The sequence below is a fragment of the Rhea americana genome, unplaced genomic scaffold (assembly GCF_003343005.1).
Source record: "Rhea americana isolate MKP2758 unplaced genomic scaffold, rheAme1 scaffold_30, whole genome shotgun sequence".
Classification (NCBI taxonomy): domain Eukaryota; kingdom Metazoa; phylum Chordata; class Aves; order Rheiformes; family Rheidae; genus Rhea; species Rhea americana.
The window spans coordinates 5,530,930-5,556,680 of record NW_028186424.1 but is presented as its reverse complement, the minus strand read 5'-3'; the positions used below and the strand labels follow the sequence as shown (position 1 = coordinate 5,556,680).

The 25,751-nt window shown below is 36.1% G+C and overlaps 1 protein-coding gene across 1 annotated transcript in view; it reads left to right on the top strand.

Moving 5' to 3' along the window:
• The window catches only part of CFAP99 (cilia and flagella associated protein 99), a 58,589-nt gene that overhangs the window by 8,099 nt on the left and 24,739 nt on the right, over positions 1-25,751 (top strand). Inside the window, exons 3-7 of the mRNA XM_085309653.1 lie at positions 8,041-8,185; positions 10,985-11,079; positions 17,644-17,756; positions 19,990-20,164; positions 24,688-24,768. Coding sequence (XP_085165779.1) covers positions 8,041-8,185; positions 10,985-11,079; positions 17,644-17,756; positions 19,990-20,164; positions 24,688-24,768 — 609 coding nt within the window. The remainder of the gene's footprint in view (positions 1-8,040; positions 8,186-10,984; positions 11,080-17,643; positions 17,757-19,989; positions 20,165-24,687; positions 24,769-25,751) is intronic.

Genomic DNA, 25,751 nt, shown 5'->3' with positions numbered 1-25,751 from the left:
TGCTTTGATAGTAGCTCAGGTCTTTCTGAACCACTGGTTGTATAGAGATAGAATCTTCTTTCAATGTGATGGAAAAGTACAAATAAATTGCCCAAGTGCCAAGTAGTTAACAGTGTTTAGTGAGCTATAATTAGCTCAAGGCTGGATCTGTCACCTTTCAAGTGACACAAGCTCCAAAACGTCTTTCTTTCTGGAGTGATTGGGTATGAGCAACATTCTACCTAGGCTTCTTCCAAGAAAACCTCAACTCTGTATTAAAAGTGCCAGAAGAGCTTGGGCATGTAACAGCTCCTGRAATTGAAAACTTCACCTTCCTAACAGCTCGTGATTCACATGACTTCCCCTTCCTGCTCCTTTACGTATAAGAATTATTGTAGCTTTAAAACTGGTAGTAATCCTCTCTCCCCAAGATGCACAAACAGGAGAACAAACAGTTCCAAATCTGGGACTGTTTTTAAGACAAAGGCAATTTTATTGAAGTGATTGAAAGGGGAAATAGAATGGCTTGATTGCTTTAGGGTACTCTCTTTGCTCTACTATTCTTGATGCAGTAAGGAGACATAGGGCACACATTTGGGTTTTGTGAGGGGACCCCTCATTTCAGAAGATAAGATGAAGATCTTCTAAAAAAAATCTGTTTTTCAGCTAAATATTCAATTTCAACTCCAACAGAAAACTAGACTCAGCACTTAGGCACCGGGGCCCCTCCGACCTTCTTTGTTCATTCCTTGTTAAGGCATCCGACCATGATTCAGCAGAACAGGCGAAAACACACTTAKGCACTTGGTTGGTATTACTACAATACATGGCACTTTTCAAGTGCTGTATACAAYACTTTAGAAGTAGTCTTCATTTTACAGATCAGGAAACCAAGGTGCCAGAAAAGAATGTCTCTACACAGGCACTTGGCAAGCCAGGGAGAGAAGTGTGCCAGTCTCAGTTCCTACCTTCGAATTCCTACTTCATGCTTCTATATACAAGTGGAATTAGGGAAACTTGCTGATTATTTGCCTCCTGTTTTCAGAGAAATGCAAATGAAATATTGTAAGTTTTTTTTATTTCTTGAATAGTAGTAGATAAATCAACTTGACTTCCTCTAATTGGGATGTTATGATCAAAATTAGACTTGAGGTGATTCATTGTATATTTTATTTGTGCAACATGGGAATATTATATCATAAAAAGAATTTCTATCCATTGTTCCCAATAAATGATTGGACTTTATCTTCTTCCAGGAAGAAAACTATACTTGTCTTGTAATTCACTTACGTAGAGTCTTCATGTTTATTGCATTTTAAAGTATAACATAACATAGGACTTGTTTTTCACTGAAATATTTTCATAGGAACATAAATTCGTTAGTAATATGATATGCAATTCCTAGTCTCAACAAGCAAGCCTTCACCTTTGATCTTGAAAAATCATATTATGCCCCTCAAAGCTTATAAAACCAAATAACTGCAAACAGATGCCCTTCTTTAGATGTTGTGACCTCATTTATGTTAAAACAGAATTCAGTTTGAATTATCTTGAATAACATATTAAGCTATAATAACTCTTTAAATCCATCATGGTTCTTTAAATTAGTGGTACTCACATTCAAATCTGCATATCTATTTCTTTTTTCCTCCTCTGAAGGCCAACACTGCTTCTCTTTGTTTATTTTCCTAAATGCATTTTAATGCTCCTGTCATCTGATTGATGCTCTGCTACTGTACTAAGCCCTCCTCTTTGTATTAAGTATTCTTCAATTAAATCTATCAAAAATGATCCATATCCAGAGTGGTCCTTCATGCAGTATATTGCACATAGGGATGTCATTTCATCAGAGCAGAGAATATAGAAATGGAGTGTATTTMTTTATTTTGAAAAAAAAAAGATTTATTTACTTTTGGGAWAAAAGTTTTGTGCTTACCTGAAGTATCACAGACATTTTTTCTTCCTTGTGACTGTTAGAGTCATGCTTTTGCTGTGATAACAAGAGACAGATTTTAATACAGAAGTCCATATGCAATGTTTGTGCCTTTCTCTATGCAAATAACTCTCTTCATTTTCAGTGGAATTACTTGCTTGAATTAGAATTGCAGGATGAGACCCATCACACTGACCTTTATAAATCYAGGCTACTAAAAAGCTTAGTTCTGTAAAATCAGAACTGCCATCACAAATTCTCTGTTTTACTCCTTTCTCTCTCTCATATTTATAGCAAGAATAACCTGTTTATGATCTTTCCATTTTACAAGCACGTGTTGTAATTTGGCATAACTCTTAGCTCTCATTTATATTGGTTTGGCTGTATGTCTCACATATGCCCACTCAACTGTGAGTAAAATCTCCAAATGTCAGAAGTCAGAGATTTAGTTTTAAATATGAAAATCACGTTATAGAAGATTCTTTTGATATCTGTGGTGAAAAATTCATACTAAATTATACAAATCTAATTTGKATTATTGGTTACTGATATAAATTCAGATTGTAATCTTTCTAAGCAAAGGATTAATAAATCTGATAGTTCTGCARTGTCCAGTTCATGTGAATTAATATCGGTTACAAAGGAAAATAGCCTTAACATACCTCTTGAAGACAGTTAGCATTATCACATGAAGGTGAAAATACTTGCTTGTGTCTGTAAAATAGAATGTAAACAGTAGAAGCAGTACATTCTCCTATTTATATCTTAAGATCCCAGGGTTTTTTTTCCCAATTGAAATTACTGAAAGCATTTTCCCAGGCTTCAGGGAAAACAGGACTGGGTTCTGGTGACTGATGCAAAACCCAGTGAAGTCCATAAGATTTTTTTTCTTTCATTTCAACAGCCTTTTGATTAGACTCTTAGAGAGGACTAGCACTGGAATCTGAAACTATAAATTAATCAGACCACATCTGCAAAATATGTGTATTCTGCCTAGTAGTAGTCAAGTTTGGTACATACTATTACTCTGTGCTCCCAGAACGTGAAAACTATTTTATCTTTTCATCAAATATTATCTTCTTTCTTAAATGTTTTTTTCATCTTAAACTAAATCCTTATCCTGAGGATTTTTAAGCAAGGCATAGCTGTTGTTCATTTTCTTCCTTCCCTCCAGAAACCAGAGCTTTTCATACTCTCTTCACCCATCCCTTCCTGACCTCCCTGACTCTTAAATTGATCTCTTTGTCACCATCTTTATTACCATGCACCCACAGTGCTCAAACTTGCTTTTTGCAGGTACTTTTCCACTTTATTTCATGCTACCTGCTGCATTTACACACATACTGAAAGTTGTTTGTATATAGAAGTCCTATGCTCAAACTTTCCTGCGCAGTTTCTTGTCTCCTAGGCGAAACAAGGCAGATTCCCAGCTAAAGCTAAGAAAATGCCCATGGAAGCAGGCCAAGGGCATTASGGATTTCTCAGAAGGGGAAGGCAATGCCAGCGAGCACATATTCAAACAAGAGTCAGTCAATCTCATCTTTTTCACAAACAGCATTATTCTTTTACAAWTTAAACACCTTGGTATCAAGAGAAGCTGAAATTCAAGGCCATAGAGAGAACACTTTCAGATATTTTTATGTGAATGCGTATAACATTTTACTTATATCCAGAGCAAATACTGCTCAACACTATAATATATAGGCTTCCAAACATTAAAAATATAGGACCATCCAGTATTAATCTACCATAAAGTCACCATGCTTTACACAACAAAACAAGAATTAATAAGCTATGACTTTAGTGATAGAGGTTTTTTCTTGGGCRTAGAGTAAACATACCATCCATTAAGATTTATTATACCTTCTGATAAATTTAAATATTCAGTGTAACAGAAAATCGTACCTACATGTTATTTTCAGCTGCAAATTACCTAGCCTTTCCAGTGCTGAAGGACTTGCACAAAATATTTCCAAGCATAACCAGCTGCTAGTTGTTTCAGAGAAATATATTAGGTAAAATGTAATTCAGAAGGTAAGAACATGGTCTGATAGACAAAACAAAGACTCAGGAAGTAGCATTTATGAATTCTTTTCTTTTTGCCACTAAAGACTTAGTGTGTCACCTAGGGCAAATCTGCACCATACTGTAGTTCCTGCATATGTAAAATATTATTACCCTAAATCAATCTCATTAAACTTAATTAACGTTTGTCAAGAGTTTTGAGAAATTCATACAAAAGGTTCTATAAATGTGCAGTCTGTTACCATATTGTACTATGTTCCTGGGTCACTTAACTCACTTCTGAAATACATCCTATTGACATAAAATACAACGTAAAGGCACATAGAAGGAATGCACTTGGTACTGGAAGTCAAACCTTCTGAACATGCTACTTTCCCAAAGGAGTCACAATTTCAGATATATGGATAAAAAATGGATATATGGATATATWGAAGAAATTTGCCCAGGACACAAGGGACAACCTAAGACTACCAGCAGAATAAAAGACTGGAGATATTTAATGATCAGTTCTCTGAGCTTGTACAAAAGATAGCATTTTCTATGGCACAGAGTATCCTAGAACTATTTTAAAGCATTGGCTCCATTTTTGATTCACTAGATCAGTATTGCTTAACTAACAACAGGCTTATCCTTGAATTTTTTTATGCAAGTACTGATCCTGCCTAGTCTTGTTCAGTTTTTATGAATTCTGATGAGATCACACCCTCAGATGACATATCTGCAGGCTGCTTAACTATCCTTAATTTTCAGATGTAGAAAAGAACACTTAGTATCCTTTGTAATTAAAAGCAGATTCAATTGATAATGTTTTATGACAGAAGGAGAGGACTTTTTTGGCATGTGGCCCACAGAATTACCAATCAGTATTAGTATTCYGGAGCACAGCTGTCCCAGAGCTGCCTGTCTTGTCAACTTGTTGCTTAGCTCAAGGCCATGTAATTATTACATACTTTTTTGCCAGTTGCTATGGCAAGAATAAGTACGTTATTTCTATGCTTGTCCTACAACTATCTTCTGATTGATTTGTTAACTCAGAATAGTAAAAGAAACTGAATATAAATACGCAATTGTACTTTCTATATTGTATTCTGAACAGTATAGGATTTGGGCATTGCTGTCTTCCTGTTGCCATCTGATTGTACACTTGTTCCTCCTCAAAGGTACATTTGAAAAGCACTGGTCTGTTGTAGTACTTTATATAGTACTTTGAAATATATCAAAGTATTCAGAAGGTAAATGCAATGATTCTAGTCAAATGAAGACTTTGGTAACAGTTTATTTTCTAGATAGTTATGAGAGTTTTTGTTTGGTTAGTTTCCAACCAGTTTATCCAGTTTCACAATGGATTTTCTGTATATCATCAGAGCTACAAACATACTGATTTTTTCCAGGGGACAATTGTTTTGCATTACAAAGTGTTAGAGTCCTATTTTATTGAAACTAGCTGATTTTCTCTCATTTTATCCTTCAGATGCTTGGGTTTGCATTTGCTTTTTGTGATGAATTCTGAGATATACTCTTATCAAATAMGGGATTTATATTTGAATATTTAATGAGGGGTTAGATTTCTGGATTTTCTGTGCCAGGCTTATGAACAAACTTCCATCAATCTTCATTCAGAAAAGGTATATTTGGAATTGAGGGTGAGCCGCGCAAGAATTCTCAGTGCTTAGCAAGATGAAGTCTATACTCTCTATCAAATTCATTTTTTGTATGTTTTCAGATGTGTTCAGTCTCTTTCCTCTACTCTTGCATTTGTGTCCTTCCTCAGCCTGAGCCCTTTTGTATTTTCTCTTTTACCCTATCTCCTTTTTCATTCTTTTCCCTGAGCTCATTTTTTGTCATATCACTGTTGTTGGCACCATTTTTGGAAATGCATTCCTTTTATCTTCCTGCCATCTCTGCCACAACCTATTGGGTCTCCTTTGTCTAGGGCCCTGATTAAGAAAGCAGATGATATCCTACTTATTCTCACTCAATCTCCAGCTGCCCAACAAACTTTGTAAAGCTTCAATGTCTTTATATAATGAATAGTTTGGTTATACTCTGTTCCTTCTCACCCAACATATCTGGGTCACAGAATATATTCAGAGTCATATCTGATCAATTCTATTGTAGAAATAAAGATTTTCTGTCATTTTAACTACTGTTAGCCTTAAGCAAACTAAAAGTCACAGTCTGAACTTCATTCTATTTCTGTTCGTGTGTCATTGGTGATATTTAGAAATGTTTAGGCTAGAGAGAGAGTCAGATATATTAGTTCAGTGTCAATGGCAGTAAAGACATTACAGGGATGTACCTAGGTGTAATTTTGTCTGCATATATACATATATAGAGAGGCAATTATATGGAGGCACTATTTTTTCTAGTAATGCACAAAAAGTGAAGAACCCAACCTGGCTTTTGAGCAGGAATGGTAAAAAAATTATACTTACTCTTTAGTGCATTTCATCTGGAAGACAGCCTAAGAAAATACACTTGGAACCTTTCTACATTGTTTTTTACTTAAAAGATTATAAACGTAATTTTAAAATTATGCCTTTTCCTTGCCCAGTCTCAAAGYCCCATATGGTGTCATATACCAGAAGACTTGCGTGTTTCCTTCCAACAGCCCCTAATGATACTTTCAAACTAGAAATGAATTGCATCAGGGAAATAAAGGAGTCATGATGCCACTGGAGATTGCCTACCAGGAAGGGCGAACTTCTGGTCTCATATATTACTGCAGTTCAGTTGTTGCCACATCTCAGAGCTTTAGTGACAATCCTGACGTGAAATGAATAGCTGAAACCCAACTGTTACATAGGGTATCCCACGGGGCCTTGGACACTGTAGCATATTTATTGGGAAAGAATGGACTGGACAGAAGTTGAGGCATATCCACTACTTTTTTGACAGATACTAGGAAATTTTTAGTGCCTGCAAAAATAACTTGACATAATTTTACTTTAAGATTTGATCTTATTGAAAACTAGCTTTCTACAACTGCTCTATTGGCTCCAGTGCCAAAGCTAGATCTCTCTTTGAGCTCCACCGTCTAATCTGGAACATGATCCTACTATATCTTGTTACTAGAACCCTAGTGACACTAAAAATGACCATTCTTGTTCTGCACAAAGTATTATACCTTAGTATGAGAGATCATATACTAAATATGAACTGAATCTGTTCAGAAGATGCACTCAGCTTTTTTGGGCTCACTTCTTTGGGTCAAAGAGTCATTATTGTGTGTCATCTAGTCATACTTTGGCTGCCCATTTTTCAGTTTGTTTAATAACAGTCTGCTCTGGGCCTCAGACTTTATTGCAATATTTTAAAGATGGTTCATTCTGGAAGTATATCTCATGTAATAACAGAAATTCCCTAGCTTATTTATTAGGAATGAAAGTCTGTGAAGTTCAGAAGTATTTAAATGTTTTACAGGGATTGTGAGGTATAATCCAAATGGAGTGCAGTGGGCATCGTTTCCTGTTCTCTTGTGGTATTCTGTGAACATTATGAGTAACCAGAGAGCAAAGATGGATAAGAAATGTACTGTCTTCATTAACAAGAACCTGACACTCACAAGTTTAGATTAAAATAGTCTTATACTCACATATTAGGCTAGAGTGTCAAGTAAGAGTCTTTTCTGTAATTGCTGTCCAGCTCCTTCCCTAGATTTCGGTTCCCAAGTAGCTCAGACTTCACCCGCATAGAATACGTGTTTTATTGATAAAGCAAATTTCCTACTAGAAGGTCAAAATCTTATTAAAGCTTTCTCATACTATTGACTAAGTTGTTCATTGTTCATAGCTCAAAAACATCACTTTTTCTTTGCATTAATTGTTGGCTTTCACACATCAAGGCCTTGTAACTAAATGCACGTATCAGCAGGTTAACTGAAAGCTTAATTTTGGAGGGGGTTGCATTTTACTTAACAAGGGTTACTAATTTGTTAGGACTGCCCATACGTTTATTGTATTGGAAGTGTGTCAACCCTGTCTCGGTCACTGCTGTTCAGTACTCATGTTTTTTAATTACCATAGTGATTGTACTTGTTTTGCACACAAATAGCATTTTTTTTCCAGAATGCATTAATCATTATTAATTTTGTATCTCTATAGACTCTTAATGTGACAGATGAAAATTTTGTGTTGGAAACACTAGCTGGATGCATAGAATATAAATCCTTATTGGATGTAGTAGTCAATGCCTTTTTTGTTCGAGATGGGAAACATTGCCTGTTTTCTGAGCGTAATCTCTATGCAGGTAAGTTTTTTTTAATGCCAAATTTTTTTAATTGAGCATTTTAAAAATATTATTTTATTAGTTCAAGTGTTAATATTATATTACATTTGAAGTATTGTCATAGTGTTCAATGTACTATGAAATTTAGGACCTTTTCCAATGCAATTACAACATAAAGCCTAAATCCTGAAATTTGTGTTTATTCTAGGCTGTCACAGATGTTAACGGGATACTTACCTAAGAAAGTTGTGACTTAGAGRTGGAAAAAACATCATGGCTAGAAATGTTTTGATAGTTCACCTGTCACTTTAAAAAATGTTCTTCAGTGACTTTGCTTTATTCTCTTCTAAGAGATCTAGCACCTCTGCCATTCAGATATGAAACTATGTAACAAAGCTGTGTCTGCTGAGGAAAGTAGGAACACTCTCGTAGTATGACGATACCATTCCTCCTATCCATACATAGATTTCTGTCATGCAGCCTTCATTACTGACCATAAGTGACATAAGCAGACTTCTGTCTTTTCTCCATGAGCTAGGTTACTTATCTTTCTTTCACTTTTTAGTTGGTTAGAATCAGTTATAATACAACAATACCTTATAGTATGAGCTGGTTAATCAAAGTAGTTATTATCCCCAAGGTTATTTCCCTAGTTGAGAAGTACATTAAAGAGTCATTTAAAAAATATTTCTATGCTATGCRTTTACTTAATACAGATATACTGAGATTGATTTATAAATTTCCTGTAGAAGCTGGGATCACAAATCACATTGTCATTAGTTCTCTAAGTCATATATGTTCTGAAGTTCTGTGGACACTTTTAAACATCCAATCAATCAAAGTTGTCCACTTCAAAAAGTAAAAAAATGTATCTAATTGAAGTAACTTTACATTTTATGTCTTAAAATCTATTAGTTTTCACTGAAATTCTAGTTGCTTCTGTCACAGTACTAGGTAAGGTATAGAAGAGAGGGACCTAAACTGCTATGGATAAAATTAAATTAATATTGAGTTTATTCTAAATGATAATACTTCATCGTCTGCATTTCTCCAAAGCCATGTTTTTCAGTGTCTGGGACACATAAATTATACCTTTAAGCTGAGTGTTGCTATAATTGGATTATCAGGACTGGTCTGCTTAAAGGCCTCCATTATCCATAGGCAGAGGAGAGACCCCAGAAGATTTTCCTTTGTCAACAAATTGAGAGTCTAAGGTCATTGGCTTAGATTTTTTTTTAAGCTGCTTGTGATTCCCTTTGCCAGGCTTCATTGACACTTAAATGATCAAAGCTGCTTATAAGGGCTGTTGCTATGTGTGAGCAGATTTGAATTTAATAAAGCTTGTAGGAGATAAATGTATATTCCACTAAGACTACTTAAAAATGTTGCTATGCTGAAGCACAAGACAGGAGTCTCTAACAATAAACTGACTTGGCTGCAGCATATTGGTCAGGATTTACTGATCATTGCTACTTGGTCGCAACTAAAATACTTCAGCGCAAGTGAAGCCTGATTGATCAAAGTCAATATGGTTAAATAAAGCTTGATACAAAGCTCCTCAGCTTAACAGGTCCATACAAATCTGACAGCACTGAGTGCCTCCTCCTGTATCAAACTCTGTATTTGCTGAAGGGGGGCATGACAATTGCATTTTCTATTTCCCAGAGAATTCCACAATTTAAAATTTTGTTTCTATTCTAATTCAGAATTTAAAAAATTACAAAATTCTGTGCAAAATGGTCACTTGCAGCAAACTTCAGAGCAAATGAAATGATCAATCTTAATATGATATTTTCTGGTAACATTTTTGTTATATACAACAAATGCTGATTTTGGAACAGAAGAATAAGAACTATCCACTCTGAAAATGTTAAAAACATAGTATGTTGAAAACTTCACTATCAAAATTTTCTTTTACATCTCCTGTTCACATTAAATTTTGCCAGAGTTAAGTTTGCTTATACTGAAAGTTTTGGTTACATCAAAAGAGCTGTTTCTGAAAACAGAATTCTGTCAAAAACTTTTCATTCACGTCTCTCAGGAGCCATCTGACTCCTTTCCTCCCTGCCTTCTTGCCAGATTGACATCAGGATTGCACAGATATGATATGCAGGTATTTGAGGTATAAGTTGGTACAGCTACCCAAAAACCAGGCTGCTCCTTTTCTCTTCACTGCCCCTCAGTCTGACCGCATGTYGTATCTTCTTGTAGTGTTTAGCAGCCACCCAGTGACCTAAGGAAGAAACTGCTTCAGGTTAGAATTCACAATCTGGTTTAACTTTAAGGAGTGGGAACAGGCATGGAGGGGTTGACGGAGCTGCTTAGTTTAGCAGTGGTGTTGGCCTAGTGCAGTGACTGTGAAACTTAGAGCCTTCGTGCTGCCCCTGCAAGAGGTTGCCTACAGCCTTGCCGAGCTCCTCACTCTGCTATGGCTCATCTCCCAGTTTTGCAAACAGATATTTGCAGGCTTCAGAAAGACCTCTTTGAATGACTTGTTCTGTGCTTTTTGTGTAAATGCCCAGATCCTCAGGTGTTACCATTTCTATGAAATTTTGAAGCTTTACACTAGCTTAGATGTGACTCAAGAAACAAATAACTGATTTATATGAGCCATAAAATAGTTACCAATGCTAATAATGAATATAAGGTTAACATTATGTTCTAAATTCTCATTGTCAAGACTTATATTGGCCGGCTGGATAAACAGTATTCAAGACTATTTAAAATTGTAATAATAGTCCAAATCTCAGAGCACGGTGATTATAAGGTATATTTCCTCGAATTACCTGCAGTGTTTTAAATATATGTATCTTTTGATAGTTATTTGTTATCTGGCTACTTTTCAACTAGAAGAGCTCGGTCTTCAGCACTTCAGCAGAATTGTGAAATCTTTGGACACTGCAAAAATGCATAAGGTAATGAAAGTACAACACATTTTTAAAATAATTAAAATAATTATCTTTTCATTGTGTTTATTAATCTGATGATTTTTTTCAACTTTCACCATAATTTAATTTGAGAAATTGGGGTAATTTTCTATTTAAATTATAGGAAATTGCTATTCTGCTGTCACAAAAATCTTCAGTTTACACACTCTCTTGCTCATATTCAGTCAAAGATCAGTTAAAATGTAGTTTACATTATCTGAGAATTTAAAATGATCAAATGACTTACAGATTATATGATTTACAGTTTTCTCTAATTTACATAGCTCACTCTTGGCTATAGTCATATTCTTTCTTTGACTTCAAGGCGATAGAACAGGTTTTTTTCCATAAGCAATGAACCCATTGAAACCTGTGGTTCCTGCTGATTTATATTCTTCTTTTTTTGCCTGAACAATCCAGTACCACTTTGATTATTTGCTCATCCTTTGCACATCCATTCCCTTTTCTGATTCCCAAGAAACAATTGCTAGTTTGGAGGTATTCAAGTACCAATTACCCAGTTAGAACATACATGTAATTGGCCAGTCCATTGCTGCTGAGGAGAAAGCCCAACAACAAAATTCTGCTTGCCTTTTCCTCATTTGAGTCATTTTTCATCAGTCAACTCACTAATTTGAATTTCTGTCCTTTGTTTGCCTATTTTCTTGAAACCTGTAGAACTGAAATATCTTTTACTTCTTTTTCGAACTGATTGAAAGTGCTGATTGTCTCAAAACCTATGTGGTGAGAACAGGCAAGCAGAGGGATAAATAGACARATAAGCCCTGTTTTCTTATGGAGATAGTCTAAAAAATAAATTACTGCTGACGTAGCATATGAAAACTATGATCATCCAGATGTTTAAAGTGTGTCCAAACACGGGGCTTGAATAACAGCTGTATAGTTCTGTGTAAGTGTGGAATTCAGGCAAATTTTGGTAATCAGCATTCAGAAAGCTAAGGTTTATCTTTGTATTGATTACTTTGAATGTTTGTGTGGATGCCAGTGCTGCTCCTGTGAGTACAGTTGCTACATAGTATGTAGGGACAAAGAAGGTTAGGCTGTCTGTATGATGCTTTTAGAAACACTTTGTTTTGATGAGCTTACCATGCAATGTTTTTAATTCTGTTCAGGGACAAAAATGACAATGACAATAAAATGACAATATTTCATTAACTGTTAGAAAAAGCAGAAGTGGCAGGAAGAATTATCATAATCTGATAGACAGACAAATCACTGTTTGTCTAAAATGCTCTCCCAGCCCCTTCTTTGATAAACATCTTATGTTTGTCAAATCCAGATAAACACTGGATTGGATACGTCTTGAGCTCACAGAGCTAGCAGCACAATCTTCCCACTTCATGCCAGTTATCTCTTGTTGATTCCATTCACCTAGCTTTATATGGCTTGAGAAGCAGCGCCCTGACATTTTATTTCAAATAATTTCTCCTTCTTCYCTGTCTGGAGTAATTTTTCTTCTCATGGGAAAAAAGCAGCATTGTGTGATATTCTGCACCTGCTACTCTTTTCCTATACATGTAATTTTGTTTGCGTAAGTATCTTATCAGGTCCTCACCACCATCATACCTAGGTTTCCTTCTCTTGCATCAAAAAAGGTTCTTTGCTGCCAATCTGATGCTAGATTGTATGAATGCACCTGCAGCAGAGTTTTCAGAAACAGCATTTAGTCCCCCAGCAACACAGACAAAAACAGCAGAAGGCAGATTTGCAGCCGTAGCAACAGCCTGAAGTTGTCAGAAATCTGAGATGATCCTTCAGGATGCTGACTTGTAGAGATCCTCTGATGACTGTTGTATCCAAGGTGCAAAAATGCTGAGCTGCTGAGCTGCAAAATAGATACTCACGTATATTTATTTGGAATAGATTTATCTTAACTAAAAAAGAAATGTTGCTGCACATCAGACACTGACTGAATTATCTTTATCATGCAGATAATGAGTAGTCTTCATGAAATTAAGTGGATTATTCACTTGAATGAGATCCATTTGTGAGAATAGATCTTTCTCTTAAAGGACTGCATGATGGAATCCATTCTAATCGAAATCAAWGTGTTTCCCTATGACTGGTACATGTTTAAATATTTTCATTTAGGCAGAATATCCAGGCGTAAAAATAATGCTTGAACAGAAAATTATGAGATCTCATTTTGTAATATTAAAAATATATTCAGGAATTCTTTATGGTTATATAATTACAAAATCACAGGATAGAACTCAATTTTGTAACCTTAGCAGGATTGTTACTCTAAGGAACTTATCTATGCGTTGCTAGTTTAAGCCTATTTTTATTTTTCATTTTTCATGCATGATATTTTATTTCTGTGGTAAAATTTCAGGGTTTGTACATTAGAGAAAGACAGTTGAAATAAAAAGTTTAAGAAAAATGGCTTTATAATTTCATACTTGCTTGTATAAAATGCAAAATAACTAGTGTTTGCTTTTTAGCTTTCAGGAACCTATTTTGTTCTGTTTCATGTTCCGATTGCTGCTAACAGTAGTGAAGTTCTTTATAAAGACCTTCAGGAGCTGCAAATGAAAAGCACTGTATAAGAACTGGGTATTGTAATTGCTATTGTGACRAAGTAGGAATGGACAAGATCAGGCCCCTGGAGGACATGTGGCCAAAAGAAGTCCAAGTTGAGTCAAACAATGGCAGAAGGATCCAAGACCATGCTAAGACACTTTTCTCTGGAACTTTAATCAAGGATCCTCAAAACATAATAACATATTACAGTATCTAGGTAGRAAAGCATTCTTAAGGGCTTCTTGCCTTCCTCTTCATTTCCCTGTTGCAGTTGAAAGGTACAATTCTACAGGTACTTGAACTGGCATAATTGAAGAGCTAAACTACAGTAAGAGTAAAGAATCAACAAATGAAGAGAGGAGTGGACAGGARCCTCCTTGATTGCCAAATAGCTGTGGGTGTCTTTAGCCAAAATAATCTCATTTTCAGGTAGTGGCTGATCTTTATGGGGGAACTGAATCTGCTACTGCTTTCAGTTACTTCCTTAACTCTAGGCAGAAGCTTATGTTGTAAATATAAAGATTTTAGCTCTGCAAATGACTATATGGAAGTAAAGATAAGCCCAGATGAGGAAATTTCCATTTTTTTTGGTTCACTTTTTGAAAAATCTACACAGTCTCACCATTTAAAAATACATTAAGGCAATATTAGCAGAGCATGTGCAAATTCTCAAAAACAAGACATTAATTCAGCCCACCTATGCAAATTGAAGACTGCAACAGTCTTTAATTATACAATCCTGTTCTGTTTTATGATGGGTAGAGTAAATTAAGGCAGTAAAAATGGGTTCATTCCTGGTGTAATTCTACTGCTTCCAGAGACGTGAATGTCTTATCATGCTCTGTTACTCTAGAGTGGTAAGCGGAGTAAGCAGAATAATGCTGTTAGCAAAATGACTGTCCGGTGACTTCCTTTGCAGACTGATACTGGTAACATCTGAACGATGATCAGTGAGAACTTCTAGCTGAAGTCTGCTGCTATAAATGCAGAGGCTGCTGATGTTGGAGATGCCACCTGCTCACACATGGCCAAAGACAGAACTGAAATATAAGGGATTTTTCCTAATGATTCAGTTCACAAAGCACGAAAGTTCTTATTGTAAAGAAATTAAAAATATTCTATGGTTTCATGCGTCCAATCCTGTCCACATTCGCCATCTCTTATATGGATTATCAAAGCCAAGACTATGGACATTGGCCCAGACAGACTCGGTCAGAACAGATATTTGGCAGTCCCAGGGCTGCCATTTGCAGTCCTCGTGTTGCTGTTACAGTGCCTGGATAACCCTTCCAGGGCAGCATCCAAAGCCTTCTCTGGTATGATGCATGGGGGCACATCTTTATTTTAGCATTTCTCTGGGAACTGTGACTAAAACACAGAATGCTAAAGCGTATATCACAGTAGCAATATCTGATTACACAGTTCACCATTCCCTGTAAATCATAGAGACACCTCATAGCATTTATTAATCACATGATTTGTCCTAACAGTGTGTGAAATGTTAATGACCAGTGCATAACTAGAGATGCAGTGAGAGGCCTGCAGCTGCTAAAGACAATACTAGAAATGTAAACTGCTGGCAACCCAAAAAAMCTCCAATTTGTTGAAAAGCTAACTGATTTGAATATATATTTTTATATGTTTATATTTATATATTATAAGTCTTAGGCTACTTTGGATAAGCTGATTTGTTAGACTGATTTGTATCCTTTAATCAAGTTTTATTGTAGTTTCATCTTCCCTGAAAAGGYAGTTGCAAGCACATAGTAAAAGCAAATATTTAAAAGACATAGACACAGATGATCAGTTAGAGCTCAAACAACAATAATTCRGAGGCTTAGAACCATGTGGCATGTAATAGAAAACTGAGTGGTGCCAGCAAGGATGGACTAGGCTACATGGAAGAAAAACTGAGGACATAGAGATGGAGGAGGAGTTCAGCTTGAAGAAACTAGTGAAATAAAACTATAGGATTTACAGATTCCAACCTGCAGCTTTTCCACATCAGCTTCCTGTGTGAACTTTCTAAGTACCCATAAATTTGAAACTAGCTTCTCCCCTCAGAGTCTGCCCAGTTCTAAGTTTATCAGCTCATTTTCAATCTTGTATGCAGACGTGCTTAAATTGGTTAAAAAAACATATTTTTGATAAATTCTGGATATAGTCAAAGCCCTCCATGGAGTAAGAAGCAGTAGGCATGAATTCTTAGTCCTCTGAGTTTATAATCATAACTAAACCTGTGATACGTGAATATAAAATTTTGTTAYGATAACTGGTAGAAAGCAGTATATATTCAGTGCATCAGTTGTCTTGGAGACTATGAATTCTATCTAGTCTTTTAGCATTTCATGTCTGCATTGCACAAGTGCAAATGACTGTCAAGTGAAAAATGGAATCCAACATGCATGTACTACAGAGAAAGATCCTCCCTAAGGAGAATGAATGAGTTTTTTGACCAATGGGATGAAACATATTCCCTTATCATATACTTAGCAAACTCCACTAGAAGCACTGATAAAACAATTTCTTTCTTAATTCAAAGTTTAGTTTATATTCACGCTTTTAGAGGTGAAAGTATCTTCTTTTGTAGGATGTGTTGATATACTAGCATCTGCAATTTTGGGGAAGAACAGTAATTTCTAGACAAGAATGTGAATCTAAGGTGGTAATAYGCATTCAGTTGTTGCTTAGAATTCTGACCCTACCAAAAATGTAATAGTTGAAAATAAAACTACATTCATGGGTTAATTCCTCGGCAATGGTTATCCTGAGGCTATAGCTTTCAAGTAACAGGCTTTCTACAGCTGTTGAACACCCACTAGCAAACAGCTAGAGTCGAGTCAGAATTGTTTATCGCTGAATTATTCACATGACTCTGAGCCATATTGGGCCTGGCCTTGCACCTGAATTAATAAGCTCCCAACTAGTCCTTCAGAAACAAAAGAGCGAGTGGTTCTGGAGACTACAAACACCTTCTGCAGAAACCAACACAGATAAGACAGGACTGATGCCAAGTCTGAACTAATAAACCCTGCCATCTCCATTTGGAGCTACTCAAGTGACTGCATGCTCCTTTCCACCATTTCCCCTAACATCTATATTATTTAGGGTTTTTTTTTTCTATTATTGGGGTTATTCCAGCATAATACTTGCCAGTGCTTTAATTTCTAAGGATTTTAATGAAAACGTTCAGCTTCACATTTGGAATTTGTATTGCCATCAATGGTACATATTGAATCTTGAGTGCTGTTTTTCAAGAGTCTATTTCAAAAAGCCATTTTAACAATTTAAGTTTTAAAGAAAGGCCATTGACCTCCTGGTGGACTCCGGTGGAAAAAGAAAGTTCAAACGTTAGTTGTTATTTTTGCAGCATGCAAAGCCCTACGATGTAGAAGTGTGCCAAATTTCAACCTTCTCAGTTTAATGTGAATATGCCAATTAATAATGTTTAAAGAAAACAAGAAACCATATTGTATAGCAGTTACTAAAATTCTCGCCAGTCCTTCCTTCCTAGTTCCCAGGGACCTGAAAGGCTCTTATTAATTCAGATGCAGTGCCAGACCCAAGATGTTTCTGAGCGTCGTGGATCATCCAGCAACAGATAATCAGGAGTTGCCCTTTGGCATATTAGAGTTTAAAACTGTATTGTATAATTAGACTAAAATCAGTGTATTGCAGTAACAACTGCTTTATTTTCTAATAAAAGCTTTTCTTTCATGATAGCTGAAACAAGTTCAACGTACATCAAAATACCCACATGTTGTTACCACTAGATTTTTTTGGACAGTAAAAATATTTTAKTATCTATTAATGTTTCACAAAAGAGGTTTCAAGGGCATGAAGCGGGCCTAACAGGATAAAGAAGAACCTRTAAATATTGGACATATTTGATTATAGTTGCAGGGTAAAATACAAGCAAGTTCTTTAGTATGTTTGTAGTAAAACCATTTATCTTTCTGTAGTCTTACATACATCATACCTTCTGTTCATTACATTTAATCTTATTAGTTTCTTAGATTCTTCTTCAATGCCTTGAATTTGAACACATGGATAAAAGATGAATGGAGTCATTTCTATGATTCCCTTTATGTAAGAGAGAACTGGATTGATCCATTGCTAAGGTAAGCAGTACTTAAGTAGTCTGTGTTCACCTGAAAGTTTAAAGGCAATACCCTGGAGAAAGCTTCCCCTGAAAATTCAATTGCTTTTAAAATGTTTCTTTTATTCAAGTCACTCAGAACCCTCATTGTTTTTTGTGAGACTATAGTAATCCCTTTTACTTAAACAGTGGCAAGGTTCTCTCATAGAAAAGTCCTTTCCCAGCTGTTGCCTGTTTGTTTCTCAGTGCCACTGAATGTGGTAGTGTTTTTCAGTGCCACATTTATATTCCAAATAAAGCTGGAGGGTTCAATTTATCTTACTGAGTTAGATTCCAACCTCATAATTCACTTCAACATCTGTATAGCATTAAGCACACAAAAAAGATGTTTAACTTTCCAGAGCCTGKTTTTTTGCTCAGCTTTGTTTATGCAGATGGTCCTAAAATCCCTTCTGAGCAAATCAGATAAGCAGGTAAATAAGCCTTTTAAAATTATTATTTATTTATGTGATTGCAGCAGCATTTAGTAGTTTAAATACTCTAGTCTGTTGGGTGTGTCCACATACTGGTTAGGAGTGATACAGCAGCATGAGTGCCCTTGCCAAACTGGAGAGTTTTCGTGTGGAGAACAGTAGCTGTATCTCAGGTCACACTGCAGCCTGTTGTGTCACTTCTTCACTGTTGTGAAGAACACTGTTGTGTTCTTCACCCAAGATAGAAAGATTAGTGCTACCATTGGCACACCTCTGTGGCTGCAGTCGCACATCTTCATTGCAGTATGGAATACCACAGATGATGGCAGACACTGTTAGACAAAACTGTCTTACAAACTATGTCAGCTGAAAAAGAGTTTGCACCAATTTCTAACCTTCATATCAAGATCAGTGGAATTATCCTTTTCATACTCTTTAGATTATGCCAGATTAGCAAATGCCATGATATAAATTTGGCTCACAATTCCACTGAGTTCTACTGGAATTGCAGGGATATATTTGAGGTCAGAATTTGGCTGAACGTATTCCAGTGTAGGCATTCTAATCATAAAATATGCTTACAATAATATACAGATACACACACATCCATGCACTTCTTATATGTACATATGCAGGCACAGAGATGCTTAATCCATTGCTCCCATTTCATTAATATAAAGCTCATTGGAGCTGTCCTTCACACTCARTTTTTTTCAATGTAAACAGCATATGTTATGGCTAGAAGTAAATACAAGTTGTGCAAGAACATTCAAGRCCATATTTGGTTATTGGATTTGAAACTTGCTTCAAGGGACTGAGGATGTACTGATCATTTTACTCAATTCAGTGACTTAAATTCTTTTGAATGTATYTTTGTATTCTTCTTTCTGACATCAATGAAGTTAATCATAAGAGTGCTATTTATTTTAATGGAGCAAAGCTACTTTCAGAAGTTACTTTTAAGCTTCATCCCACAATGACAGTACAGGTAAYAGACACAAACATGTTACTGTAAATTTGTAGTGTCAACTGCTTTTTAATTCAGGGAGAACTCCCTTGCATGTATAATACTTAAGGGAAGAATGTATCTGGAGGAGGAATAACTGACATGAAGGTGATACCATAATGAGCCCTGTGATAATTTGTTTGTTTATGTGTTACCCTGAGACTCTGCACCTTCCTGTCATTCTTGGTAAGACGTTCCAACATTCATACAAGACAAAATCGAAAAAAGAAACTGAAATCATCTCAACTGYCCCACAAGCACCAAATTATGTTTTGGGGATCCATTCGCTAATTCTATTAAATTTCTTACATCTTTCTAGTTTTTTATTAGAATTGCATGTGCTGTGAAATTAATGTATGTCTGCTCTRTCAGACAGCAAGAATGATAATACTTAGACCAGTGTTTGTCTGTAGTCTTTCCATCAGTATGTACTTTGCTTGTGACAACTGCTTTTCTGATTTACAGCCTTGTCCTGCTGCAAAGTGCACTGGCAACGTAGTTGCTTACTCAGCAAGATTTATGGCTATTTCATGTCTAGTAGTCTGACTAAAGTAGACTATCATCTATTAAGAAGTGAAGTAATACTTTAATTTGAGAAACACAATACAGCTAAATCATTGGTATAAATTCACAGGTCAATTTTGTTAAAAGAGAATCAACAGAATGGCTAAAAGCATTATAGTATTTATACCAATGCCAAACACAGATACTACATTGTAAGCTTGTACAAAAAGAAGAAATTAAATAAATTTGAAAAGTCTTTTTTTTATCTGTAGATGGCAGCCAAAAGTACAACACATGATTGAACAGCTCGCAGATAAATTAAATAATTGTACTACTATTGTCAAGACTTCGACGGTCACTCAGCCAAAGGAATTCAATTTGACTGTACCTAAACCTTGTGCCATTCCTATACCTCTGCCAATACCAGTACTGGAAAAAAGTCTGCCTGTGAGTTTTTTTAATTCTTTGTGAGATATTAACTTTTCTGTGTTCTTGGGTACGAAGTTATGGTACATGGTTAATAGTGGCTTTCGAAATAACTGTAGAAAATCTGCAGACTWTGACAGATCAACAAGAATAATGCACTGAGGCAGATCAGAAAAAGAATATTCAAATGTCAATTTTTATAAACTTAGACTGATTTGTTTGTAGATGAGCTCTCACTAAAATAAATGGCAAAGTAATTTGGGTGAAGATGAGGTAGACTCTAGGTTTGCAGCTCCTCCTTGAGGGTGGAATTTTATTACTTGCTATTTCAATTAATACTGAATCTCCTAAATTAATGTTTTTCAGTTTAAACTTATTGGTCACATATCATTGAGACTAGACTTTATCTCTGAAATGCTAAGCTTTTATTTTACTAATTGTTTAAGATTCTGATTTGATTGCATTGGTATAAATATGGACGGCTGCCATTGTTTTTAAGTTAGGACACTGGTATARGGCAAACAGGATTTGGGATCAAGTTGCTCTGACTAACTTAATAAAGCATCTAAGATCATCTATATTTAAATGCAGTGAGAAGTGAGCTTGGAAGTCATGGTTTTGGGCATTATCTGCAACCTTCTATTAGCACTTCAGATTTTAAATAACACTTGAATGCTTGTGGAAACCACTTATATCTTAGGATAGCATAGCAATTTAATGGTAGCATGTTATACAGTTAATGGGATTTTACATTGAAATAGCGTAATACCAGGCTTTGAAAAACTGCATTTAATAACTGCTTAATCATTATGGGATTGAGTCACATTGCTGTCATTTTAGTACCTTTATGCTGTGTAGCCCCTCTTCAAATAAATTTGCTTTAATGGAGATGCATTTACTGAAGTTCTTTTGTGTTGTTAGGATTATATTAAATGTGGTTTACATTTGGCCAAGACTGTTAATTTAAAAGCTTGTGTGAATCTCAAGCCATTAGCATAGCAGTGACATATGTTGTGCTCATTTCTGCACCTATCTCAGCAAATTAAGCTTCACTTTAATTTGCCATATTGTTGCCAGCATCACCATTTTAGATTTTGAACTTTTGGCAGAGACTGAAAAGACAGCCCAGATGGCAAGAAAGAGGTAGGAAAATGAGAGCAGGCCATAGTTTTGGCTACTACGTGGTAGGGAATTGTATGTAATTGAGATGAATGCACAGAAATATGGCTCTTCCTGATTATATTCCATAACCTACTGTAGAATATTCTCTTCCATTTTCTCATGACATTGGCACTTTTATGAGGTATCTGTTTCTTCTCATGATTCTCACTCAYCCATCAAAGTGCTTGTCATGTAGTGTATTAGCATGGAATATTGCAGTCACTAGAGGCATAGTTACTACTGGACTTTGAAACAACTGTGTGATTTCATATGGATGTGTTTGGATTTTGAGCAATGACTAGTGATAAGCTATGGCATTCCTATGTGAAATTCATTCATTTTGATTAATAGAAGTGTTACTTCAAGTGTTTCTTCCTGCTGTGTTACATTATATTCTGCARTAAAAAAAATGCAGAGTAAGATGAGAGATATCCCATACCTCTCCTCAGGTATGGATAATCAAGGTTTACTCATCAAAAATGGGAGAGATAAAGTGAAAAGGAGAAACACCTTTCCACTGATCTCAAACTGTCTTCCCAGAAATAATAAGTTATTTAGCTGAGAAATTGAATAATGAAATCTCGTGGTCTAAAGGTTATACAGTCTCTTCAGTGTCCTTTGCACACAAACCTATGGATGTGTACCTCCCCCCCACACACACACACTTACAAATACAATTCTTCAAAGGAAAAACAACACTTTAGCTTGGCATTTGCAAAGGAACCAAAGGGAAACAGGTGCTTGAACCTGATAACATGCAAATGGATTTGGACTTCTTTTGACTCCCTTGGATATCTTGACATACAGTGCAATAAAATCCATCCCTTCAGTATCAGCACTGTGCTAGAATAATAAGACTATGCAATTACTTTATTTTTAGAGTTTCTAGAAAACGATAATATAGTTTAAAAAAATTAAAAGCCCCCCTGAGATATGTTATTGTAACTCCATTCAGCCAAATTTAGTGTATGCTTTAGATATTTTCCTTATTTTAGTTGTACTTCATGGGTGGAGTTACTTCCTTGTTTAAAATAATTACATGAGTGAATTGGCTAATTAAGAGAATCTTATTTGCAAGTATATAGATAATGCTTTAACTTTATGACCTTGTTATAGATAAAAATAGAAGGTCTTATTGCATTAAGMATTGCATTAGCCTGCGCTTGTCTATCTTGCAACAGTAAATTTGAAAAAAATAGAGGAGTGATCACTACCAAAGTTCAAAGTGATTATTTATCAGTTTGCATAATACTTTTCCCCTCATGCATCTTCTTGAAGTTTACGTTCTCTGGGCATTGTGAAATTGCCTCATCTCATCCAATATAAGGTATTTCTACTTGGGTGCATTTTTAGGTGGTTAAATAAAATTGAATGAATTGAAATCACTTGTCATTCTCTGCGTATTTACTACTTTATGCCTTTAAGGCACTAGTCTATGTTAAGGCTGGAGCTTATCCAGAGCTGAAGGAGGATGCATTGCAGGAGCAACTTGTTTCAGAGCTCATTAAAAAGGCCTGTGGTTCTGCTGCTTTCTGCATCCACACATGGTGTCAGCTCAGCGAGTAGGAGCATTCCTCAAGCTCCTTGTGGTATCTATTGCTTAAGTAAACTTACAGTATAAGGAAATTCAGAAAGCGTAGCCTGACCACTGGTTGGAGGGGAAAAGCAATCATGAAACATCTTGCTCCCAGCCCATTTTTGTTCACATTAGGATTAAGTGGATACAGTTTGGCCTTTCTGATCTCTCTCTATTGCTGGAATTTACAATTTTTGTAGTGATTTTTTCATCCTCTTCCAGCCAGCAACTGCAAGGAGGTTTATTATTATACAGGGTAATTGCTGTACTGTCTGATTGGTACTTCTTATCATCCCGGTATCTGAGGGCTAAATTACAAGGCTAGGATCATTTCTGAAACAAAGCTGACTGAAAAGTCACCTCCTTGAATTACACGGAATAAGCATAGCAGTTTCTGAGGAGACAGAAATTTTCAGCTTACCCTATCAGATGGGTACAGTTTTGCAGGTAAAGCACACGACTAAGAAGAACACTGCAATACGCTAATACTCATTGCTTTTGCAACCCTTTGCAAGTCCTCTGGGCTCTAATTTCTCCATCCATAAAAGCAGAATAAAAATTCTTAGGTGCTGTTGGGAAATACTTCATTTCTACTTCACTTTAAAAATTCACAGATATACTTGAACAGTCCCACCAGTGCATTTAATTGCTAGCTTTTTCTGTGCATTTGTTTGCCTGTAGATAATGATGTCAAATGGCAAAGGCAGTGGAAAGCATATTTTTAGCAAGATAAACATGTAAGCAAGTGTCCTGTAAACTGGCAAGACTATCTCACCAACACAGGGAAGAGACATCCAGTCTTTTTTCAAACTTTGCTTCCAGACAAAATTTATTGCTGAAATACAAGAGCTGTGAGTAACACAAAACAGAGCTTTTTGCTTAACAGCAAATACTGAAATCCCCCAGAAGTCTCAGCCTAGTTCAACACCATACATTCCCTGTTCCCCCTTCTGCCTGCTGGACCATAAGACAGACAGGCTATAACTCTTTCCTGGTTGTTTTATCTATAGTACTTTCTGACCTGTGAAGGCTTTCACAGGTCTATGAGTAATGCTAGGAAGCCCTCTCAGTCCCAAATATTTAATCTACATCTCCAGTGATACTCCCTTCACAAGAATATAAGGGCAGCCACAGTTGGCCRAAAAAAAGGCCAATTTTGCCCAATAGCCTTTCTCTAGTAGTGGCTAAACATGRTATCTAGGAGCAGTACAGAGACAGGATAAGTGTATTTGCTGCTTTATCCAGCTGTCTTCCTAGCCTGCAACCATTTCAGCTCAAAGACTTCCTGAGCTACAGCGAGCATCCTAAGCATGTTAATAACCCTCAAAGGATTTCCCTTCCCTAAGCTCTTGGAGCATCTGTAAACTCGTAGCTACTATAACATGCAATGCCAAAGAGCTCCATGGTTTAACTTCATTCAACTGCCCTATCTGGCTGTCAGTGCAATGAAACTGAAGTTTATGAGATGCCAAACAATGTTTCCCCCTTCTGGTGACTTTCCCCCTCAGTCAGACTTACAAGTTTTGTCTTCAGCCTTTCTTGTACTAGTTTCAGATTTTTCTTTCTTTCCGGTGTCATAATCCAGATTTTGCATTACACTGGATAGTCCTGAAAAACCTGGGCAGTCCCAGGTGACTGGAATCTGTCCAGGTCTTCTATGCTGGTACTAATAGAAAAGAACCAGTATTTTTTAAAAAAATAACGTCACCTATTTTACAGTAAAGGTGAATGTGTTTTTCTCCACAACCATGAGTCACTTGGAATGTTTTATATCATGTATTATGGAGTTTATTGCCTTTTAATCCAGGTTCCTCCAAGCACCTACAAATCCCCAAAGGAAAAGAAGCAGTTAGAGGAAATCAAAACAAAAAATCGCCGAAAAGCAGAAGTAAGTGTATTATGTTCTTGTTCTAGCCTTTTCTTTCTTCCAAACTCTTTGTTCTGTAATATGTTCCAGTTTTCACAAGTCATAGAACTCTATCTGGAACAAATTTGCATTTGCAGCTAATAGTTCGTGCTTCTTTCTCTAGAGTCATGGAGCTGGTGTCCTCTATTTTGTTCTATCACCCTTTGTCCATCTTTCTTATTTTAATATTAATTGTTTGAGACAAGGTCCACCTTTTATTCATAGTATAAGTAATACGTGAGAAATTTTGCAAGTAACCATGTAAGGWGGGAGAAACATGATTACTTTCGTCTGTTCACAGGATTGAAGGCTCTTTTACTCCCACAGGACATGTGGCTATTTAAGAMATTCACTTAATAATTAAGGCTTCAAAATTCAAAATATGTTCAATATTTTTGTTTGTTTTCTATACTAACTGACAAATAACCACATGCCATCAGCCACTACTGCAATATCAGCAGACTCTGACTTCTTGCAAACTCTTTACTCTTTCGCATAGCAGACTGAGAGTGGGAAGTTATCAGGGTTTGTAAAGAAGGAGAATACATGGTCTGTATGTTAAAAGAGCAGGAAAAGGGAGGGCATAGAAAGTGCCTGCTCACAAAGAAATAGATCTAGTTATTTGAATTGATCCCAACTTTGATATGAACCCTATCCAATGAGTTAGCTCCTATTATAGGTAAAGCAGACTGTTGTCTTCTCCTTAGAATGGAATTAATTAAATGTCAATTCCCACTTCTTTCCTCCTTCCCACACTGCCATGGCCATATCCAATCCAATCACAGTATAAGCTTGATAAGACACATGCTATTTGACTTTTTATCTGCACTCTCCCACCTCCATTCTGCAAATGCCTTACTCTAGTTTTCATTAGCTAGTACAAGACAATTTATCACATTAGTTGACTCTCCTCGTGTCCTTGTGAAAGGGGTATTGGATTCTGTTCCCAAACTGTAGTAAATGCT